The sequence below is a fragment of the Triticum urartu genome, chromosome 4A (genome assembly GCF_056163025.1).
Source record: "Triticum urartu cultivar PI428250 chromosome 4A, HENAU_Tu73, whole genome shotgun sequence".
In the NCBI taxonomy this organism is placed as follows: domain Eukaryota; kingdom Viridiplantae; phylum Streptophyta; class Magnoliopsida; order Poales; family Poaceae; genus Triticum; species Triticum urartu.
Genome location: NC_141876.1, coordinates 182,387,200 through 182,395,277, shown reverse-complemented (window position 1 = coordinate 182,395,277; position 8,078 = coordinate 182,387,200). Strand labels below are relative to the sequence as shown.

The window sequence follows — 8,078 nt, the reverse complement described above, 5'->3', positions numbered from 1 at the left end:
AGTAGCATAATTTCTTTGAGCATTGTCTAGGGTTTTACTAGCATATTGAATAACGTTTAATTTCTTATCAACTCTTTGCCCTAGAACAACACCTATATCATAATCACTAGCATCACACATAATTTCAAAGGGTAAATTCCAATCAGGTGGCTGAACAATAGGTGCAGAGATCAATGCTTTCTTAAGTATTTCAAATGCTTCTACACAATCATCATCAAAGACAAATGGTATATCTTTTCGTAATAAATTAGTCAGAGGCCGAGAAATTTTTGAGAAGTCCTTAATGAACCTCCTATAAAATCCGGCGTGACCAAGGAAACTTCTTATACCTTTGATGTCCTTGGGGCATGGCATCTTTTCAATAGCATCAACCTTGGCTTTATCAACTTCAATACCTCTTTCAGAAAATTTATGCCCCAAACAATACCTTCATTAACCATAAAGTGGCACTTTTCCCAATTCAGGACAAGATTAGTTTCTTCACATCTCTGCAAAACTCGATCAAGGTGGCTCAAGCAATCATCAAAAGAAGATCCATAGACGGAGAAATCATCCATGAAAACCTCACAAATCTTTTCACAAAACTCAAAGAATATAGCCATCATGCATCTTTGAAAGGTAGCAGGTGCATTAAATAAACTAAAAGGCATACGTCTATAAGCAAAAGTACCAAAAGGGCAAGTAAAAGTAGTCTTTGATTGATCTTTGGCTGACACGGATATTTGAGAGAAACCAGAGTAACCATCTAGAAAGCAAAAATGTGTATGTTTGGATAATCTTTTTAGCATTTGATTGATAAAAGGTAAGGGGTAATGATCCTTTTTAGTGGACTTATTTAATTTGCGGAAATCAATTACCATCCTATAACCTGTAATAATTCTTTGAGGAACCAATTCATTTGTATCATTAGGAACGACAGTAATACCTCCCTTCTTAGGGACACAATGGACAGGACATACCCACTAACTATCAGCAACGGGATAAATTATACCTGCCTCAAGGAGCTTTAGTATTTCCTTTCTTACCACTTCCTTCATTTCAGGATTCAGCCATCGTTGATGATCACGAACTGGTTTAGCATCTTCCTCCAAATTTATTTTATGTTGACATAGAGTGGGACTAATGCCCTTAAGATCATCAAGAGTATACCCAATAGATGCACAGTGTTTCTTCAGAGTTTTCAATAATCTCTCTTCCTCATCTACTACCACTATAAAGGAAATAGAGGAGCAGATCCAAACAATTACATCCATCCATCATCAAAATCTAATGGCTCTTAATCCTTTTATGTTTAACGCTACCAACCACGCATTAACCCACAACCAATCAATGGCTAATCTGCCCCGTCGTTCAGAAAGAAAAAAAATGTTGCCGGCACACGATCGCACGACCTCACCCCTCCTCCCCGCAGGACCTCTCCCGCCCCCTCCTCCCCGAACGGCTCTCGCCCTCTCCTCCTCCCGCAGCCTCACGCCACTGTTAACCACAGGATCCGTCGCGCCGCGCCCGGAGTTGCCTCCCGCAGCCGCCGCCGACGCCGTAACCTCCGCTGCCTATTCTCCGCTTCACCCCTGTGCCTCCCAACCACCAAGCCGCCGCCGCCTCATCTTCTCACTGCACGGCCGGGCGACACGGCGAGGCGCGCGGAAGCCAGCTCTTCAGCCGGCGACACGGCGAGGCACGCGGCCGGGCGACATGGCAAGCCACGCGGGAGCTCTTCGGCCGGCGACACGGCGAGGCGCGTGGATGGGCGGCACGGTGAGGTGCGTGGGATGGCCGCTGGTGAACGTGGTCGGACCTGAGACCGTGGCGCGCGCTGCCACCTCGGCCCTCCTCCAGCCTTATCTCCTACGGAATAGGCTAGTCATGCATCGCTACGTACCCACCATGGCATCTCTTTCCCTCTCAATCCATTCTTCTGTTCTTTGTTTTTCAACTGGAGCAAAATTCATTGTGATTACCTTCATCATTGTCACTAATTTTGGAAGTTTTCAATACTAACAGCTTCAAGAATACATACAATTACTTTCTTCCTTTATTTTGTCAACGTCCAATTTTAGAGCTCTAATAAAATCTACAGCAAAGAAGCAACTTAGCCTCTAAATTTTATCAATTATCCTGACCCATGTTCAACAAATACAAATTCTAGAGCATTCATATTGTACGGTGCAGATGGCAACAGAATATAAAACAAAAGATAAGTGACAGAATAGAAAACAAAAGATGAGTGACAGCATATGGTGATATGAGTGGAACAAAGAGATGTCCAGAATATGGCATCAAATAGTGCGTGAACAATAACAAGACTAACCACACATTATCCTGTTTAAAAATCCCAGCAAGGAAGAATGAGACTGTAGTGAAGAGGTTATATGCACAAATAATAGATGGATAGAGGGCAAATGAGATACCGACCTGATATGTAGGAGTCATCTAATCTGTAACAGCTATGCCTGTCATCTATTCTCTATTATTTGGTTACAGATATACTAATCGATGAAAAACAAATTTTAGCCTTGATTCCTCTCGATCTCTCATGCCATATCTAAATTTCAAAAGGCTACTTCATCGCTGATGGCACAACACTGCGCAAATTATAGAGTCCAGGTGTGTGTGTGTCATGATCCTCTGTTTTTCACATCTCAATTATTTATATTACATCGGGAATTTCGGGAATTCCAGAGCACATATTCTGCCCTGCCTAGAAGATCTTCACAACTCTCTATGCCCTTATATATATGTTTAACATTTATAATATTATATCCGCAGATTACTAAGAAAGGAATGGATGTACCTCCATTTGTAACAGAAGAACATTCCCCGCTTAAGGACCTAAGGAACACATCTATGGATGGGAGTGCAAATCTCAAGGATAATCAAACCAATAATCCTAATACTAATGATACTAAAAGGAAAAGTGTTCAATCATGGTATGGTAGAATGTCAGATGAGAAGAAAGCGGAATACAACATGAAGCGTCGTATATCTCGACAACAAAAGAAGGTTGCAACTCTAGACTGTGCTAGCCAGGACCAATTCTCACAAAAGTTTGTTTCTCTGTTACGGATAGTACAACCAACCCCTTTCAGCGACATAATCAACACACATACAAAAGGTATCCAATTGTCCATCCACTTGTTATTTTATATACTGACATGACATTTACTCATTGTTTATGAGTAAATTATTCTTTTCAGGTACATGTGTGACCTCTACGGCCTCAATCTCTGCAAATACACCTCAAATGCACACTTCAGGTCAGATCACATTCTTGCTACATTAATTAATTACAATGTCAGAATTGATTATGCTCACGACAACAATGCCATTTTCTCACTATTTACGAGTAAATTATTCTTTTCAGATACATGTGTGACCTCTGCAGCCCCAATCTCTGCAAATACACCTCAAACCCCAGCTTCAGCAGGTGAGATCACATTCTTGCTACATTCATGAATTACAATGGCAAAATTGTTTATGCTCCCAGCCAACAACAAATAGGAGCATCTGCCAACAAACAAGGTGGGAAAACATGGTATGCCAACCTAAGCGACGAAAAGAAGGCTGAGCACCTAAGGAAGCTCCGGATGGCTCGCGAACAGAAGAGAACCGCAGCTCTTGTTCTGAATGTTGATGTACCTCAATCATCCACGCAGCAAGGTGATCTGGTTAATAACATCAATCTTTCTTTTGTAGCTATCTTTTAGAAGGAGATGTCGTCCAACGTGTTTGTACATCAATTGCCTACTTTACCTATAGATCAACAGTGGTTGGAAGTGCTTCTAATTGTGGTTACAACAGCAAGGTAAATCAATCCTCGTAATCTGACATTCTTAACTAATTTTATTTTTGCCAAGCATAGTATGATTATGATCACTAATCTGATTGCTCTGAGGTAAATCAATACGTCATCAATAACTGGCATATTCTTGCAGCATATGAAGTTCAAATAGAGGTAGAATCAAAACGGTACAAGTACTCCCATGCCATTTGTCGTGTATAATGATCCCAAGAACAATTTCAATGTACTACCTTATTTATAGTTTACTCGCGCAAGCTTCTTTCACTAGAAATATAAATGAGTAATCAAGAAGACACAATTGCTCTAACAGTCTATTATTGGTAACACATATATTTGTAGGTTATAGCCAAGTCCAATAGTCTTGATTGACAGGCTTGAAACCCTTTTTACAAGTTTTAAGTTTTGTGGTAAAATATGTTTTTATGTGACCAAGCCATTCAAATTCAGTGAAGTAGAAATCTCAATGAGTCGAATGTGCAGTCTATCAACAACGACGTGACAAACTCTGAGCCTGCTGGTACCATCAACAAGAAACTTTGTGTGTATTCCACAAACTCTGGGCCTGCTAGTACCATCAACAAGTCATCATGTTTTTAACTATTACTGGATTGCCTCGATCCCTTCCCTTCTACAAGGGACATTCGTCTTTCATTTCGAGTAGTATTTCATCTATCCACCTGCAAGCTCATCCAGCCGGGCCCGATCCCCCTCGCCCCTCGCGTCACCCCCACGGGCGACCTGAGGGCCATCCGGGCCTGATCCCCCTCGCCCCTCGCGTCGCCCCTGCGGGCGACCTGAGGGCAATCCGGGCTTGATCCTCCCCCCCGAGGGGGAAAACCCTAGCCGCCACCCCTCAAGTCTCCTCCTCCTCTCCCCCTCCTTGCCACCGTCCATAGCACCGCCGGGCGAAGCCTGGCCCGCTGGGCGGCGGCGGGGCATCTCCCCATCCTCTCCATCTTGGCTGGTGCGGGACAGCGGGATCCAGAGGAATGCCGGGCGAACGTGGGGTCCGGCGGCGTGGCGGGCGGGTCTACCATCGGCGTTGTGCGCGGCGCGGTGGTGGCGACCTGCGGGTCGCGAGGTGGTGGCTGCGTTGGCCTGACCGGTGGTCGCGGGTGACGCGGGATCCATATCGGATCCATCTGGATCCTTTCTTCGGAGTCCGTCGGCCGCGGCGGGGTGGTGATGATCGTCGCTGGCCACGTCGAATCGTTGGATTCGGCGTCTGGAGATCTACAAGGAGTTCTTCTCGATCCTCCTTTCTAGTGGGTTGAGCCCCATGGCTCTTTCATCTTCACGGGTTTCGGATTGTGGTTTGCCGGATCCGGAGTAGACGGAGGTTTGGTGGCATAGGATGGGGACCGGAGGAAACTTTGGTCGGCGTGTTTGGCCCGGCATCAGCGACGTCACTTGACGCCATTACCCTTCCTGGAGGCGAAGCCGAGGTCCTCCCTATCCACCCCCGAACCCCTCCTGGACGAAAGTCCAAAATTCAGTCTGGATTGGGCGGCGGCGGCGTCCTGCGTGTCGTATCCTCCATGGAGGCGCCGTCTTGGGAGGAACTGCTGTTCGGAGGAGAGATGTTGTGGATGGTGGGCTCTGAGTAGCTCCAGCAGTGGCAATGGTGTGGAGGTTGCCAGGTGGTGCGGCGTTGTGTCCACCGCGTCATTGACAACGAGTGGTGGCGGCATGGTGCAGCTGCATATCGACGATGGATGCGACTGGATGGACGAGCGCAGGGCGGTCGAGCTGTCTGGCGCCATGGTGGCGTCGACGGCAGGCCTGGCAAGGTCTGTGCATCAGTACCTGCTCTGGAGATGGATCGGTGGAAGAAGGCAGCGATAGCCTCGGTGAGTGCGCCAGACCAGCGTGTGACCCAGTCCCGGTATGTGGCTAGGATGGGGCATCCGGCATTAGATGTTAGGATTTGGTGCGATGTCTGTTTGGTATTAGGCTCGGACATTCGGCACCACTGCATCAAGGGGGTAGGTTTAGCGACAGATGTTGCCTATATGGTGGCTTCAGGCTTACTGATGTACTACTTTGTAAGGTCTTTTGTGCTTAATAATTAAGAAAGTGGCCGTATGCATCGTCTAGATGCAGAGGCCGGGGGTGCATCCTCCTTTTCTAAAAAAATCCTGCAAGCTCATCCTTGCCAGTTTTAATGCCGAAATATTAAAAAAAGTTGTTCTACACCTCCTATGTACTTGCAAGCCCATTCTTGTTATTTTGATAACATACCAACTTGTTGCATTCAACAGAGAAAATCTACTTGTTATTTGCAAATCTATCAACAGAGAAAATCTACTCTTGAACTAGCACGTGCATGTGATTCCGTCAACTATATAATTTTGAACTTGATGGATCCTTAATTACTAAACTTTGAATATGATGGATCCTTTGTCATTTTTGTTGAAAGTTTAAATTGCATCCATCCCTCTTGCTGGCAGTACATGAATTGGACCGATGAGGCAACAAAGCTGATGCATGCTTGGGACATCAGGTCTGATGTTATACCGAGGTATGGGCTGAATAATACATGTATAAAATCATGTCGACTGAAACTGCAATTAGTCTTGCTTGCATCTATGTTATTATATGTTGTAGTCCAGTAACATATCTAATTGACCGTCTTTTGTTGCCTCTTAGTACCAAACCACAGACACATGTCGATGTATGTTGCCAAATGTTCTGAAGACATTTGGCCTCAAACCAAATGAAAGTCTATGATTTTGCCAACAAAGAATGGTAGGTGCCACAGCTACAAACCAAACAAAGGAGACTTTCCAATATCTTGGCCGTGCCCTTTTGGCTTGGCCATGCCAATTTTTATCAGGGATAATGGGGTTCAGGAAAAATATATCCAATGTTATTCCATGTATTAGATGTAAACTAAGTTTTTGATGTCTTTATTTTTTGGTTCTGATTGTTATCCTAACAAAACAAGACAGAATTGTGTAGATTAATCAATATGAAAGCATCTTATCATAACTGCAGTATTTATCAATGTCTTTGAAAGTTGATTACACACTTGTTGAAATGGCCAATATATAATCTGTTGTCACCAGTCTACAATACACACCAACTACGGAAGGTGGTGCTTAAGAGATGACATCAGAAAAAAAGCACCAAGACCATTGTCTATCAAGATGTCGCAACATTGAGTAATTGTGTGTGTTATTTTAGTGTGAGAGTTTATTAATTTTTAGTTGTGTCTTAGCTACTGTTTCATCTAGTTTATCATGGCAAACATTTGTACCAGTCCCACTTTATACCATGTCTTCTTTTATGATTATTGGATTTCCTTTAGCCCTTCTACAATTCAGTTAGTCACTGTAAAGTATCTTCTGTTTCTACAAATACACAAGTCGGTGTAGTCACACATTATCTTCAATTTTTGTTGTCCATGTCGCGGCTCTTGGCCATTGTTGGCATCATCAACACCGTGCACCAACGACAAGAGCCCAGTGGTGAATGAGGCCAAGAGAATCCTGAGAAGCTTCAGCTGAAAGTAGCACTGGAGGTGGTGCCTGGGAGCAGCAATGTAGGCAGTGGCCTAGAGGAGCGGAAGAGGTGGCTGGGACGAGCACAGGAGGCAGTGGCGCAACGGTCGGGTGCAGCGGGTCCGGGAGAAGTGGAGGAACTGGTGACCGGGAGAAAAATTGTTGGCGGTGGATCAGAGGAGGTAATAACGCCCGGAGCAGCGCGGGCGGCAAGGGAGGAAACAATTATTGAGTTGGCCTAAGTGGCAATTATATCCATGTAGTCCCTCCGTAAACTAATATAAGAGTGTTTAGATCACTACTTTAGTTATCTAAACGCTTTTATATTAGTTTAGAGAGGGAGTACAAAATACTAAGAGGAATATGTAGATGCACTACTTTATTAATTGGTGATATACTTACACACTTCTCCTGGAAATTTCTTTCACTTGACATGATAGTCATGATATTTCATTGTTACATACTCCCTCTGTTCCGAACTATTTGTCTTAGATTTGTTAGATATGGATTTATCTACACACGTGTTAGATACATCCATATCTAGATAAATCTAAAACAATTAATTTGGGACAGAGGTAATAGAAATCTGATTCTGATTCTTATATGTGAAGGAACAAATTATAGTACTTCTCTTTAAAATTACACAGTGCAAATTTGGTCAGGCTTCTCCTCATATTTCCTTCTATAGCACTATGGGGTCGTTGATCACCATCCAAGTCCTTAGTACAGGGCGAAGCCACCAATGATGGCGGCATTTATAGATTTTTCTTTTC

At 44.1% G+C, this 8,078-nt stretch overlaps 1 protein-coding gene across 22 annotated transcripts; it reads left to right on the top strand.

Moving 5' to 3' along the window:
- The first annotated feature begins 1,382 nt into the window (after nucleotides 1–1,382).
- Nucleotides 1,383–7,764, top strand: LOC125551597 (uncharacterized). Of its 22 annotated transcripts, none has more exons than XR_007302859.2 (9): nucleotides 1,383–2,607; nucleotides 2,770–3,115; nucleotides 3,198–3,257; nucleotides 3,365–3,427; nucleotides 3,708–3,805; nucleotides 3,896–3,955; nucleotides 6,253–6,323; nucleotides 6,452–6,550; nucleotides 7,271–7,764. XR_007302859.2 is itself a non-coding variant. In XM_048714850.2 (8 exons), exons 1-8 carry the CDS (start codon nucleotides 2,575–2,577, stop codon nucleotides 7,278–7,280), a joined length of 741 nt encoding a protein of 246 aa, XP_048570807.2. In that variant the 5' UTR covers nucleotides 1,383–2,574; the 3' UTR covers nucleotides 7,281–7,764. The 22 variants fall into 22 exon arrangements, 10 of the variants coding, with proteins under 10 accessions (XP_048570807.2, XP_048570814.1, XP_048570812.1 ...); XR_007302858.2 differs by having other exon boundaries at nucleotides 7,264–7,764; XR_015600666.1 differs by lacking the exon at nucleotides 6,452–6,550 and adding an exon at nucleotides 3,502–3,660 and having other exon boundaries at nucleotides 1,384–2,607; nucleotides 3,760–3,805; nucleotides 3,896–3,969.
- The last annotated feature ends 314 nt before the right edge of the window (nucleotides 7,765–8,078 follow it).

Bases quoted from the DNA above. Each gene is read 5' to 3' on its own strand.
- LOC125551597 (XM_087518100.1), top strand. From the start codon at position 2,575: ATGGCACAACACTGCGCAAATTATAGAGTCCAG. The intron at 3,258-3,364 runs GTCAGATCACAT...TATTCTTTTCAG, and splicing joins ACCTCAAATGCACACTTCAG to ATACATGTGTGACCTCTGCA. The intron at 3,806-3,895 runs GTAAATCAATCC...GATTGCTCTGAG, and splicing joins ATTGTGGTTACAACAGCAAG to GTAAATCAATACGTCATCAA.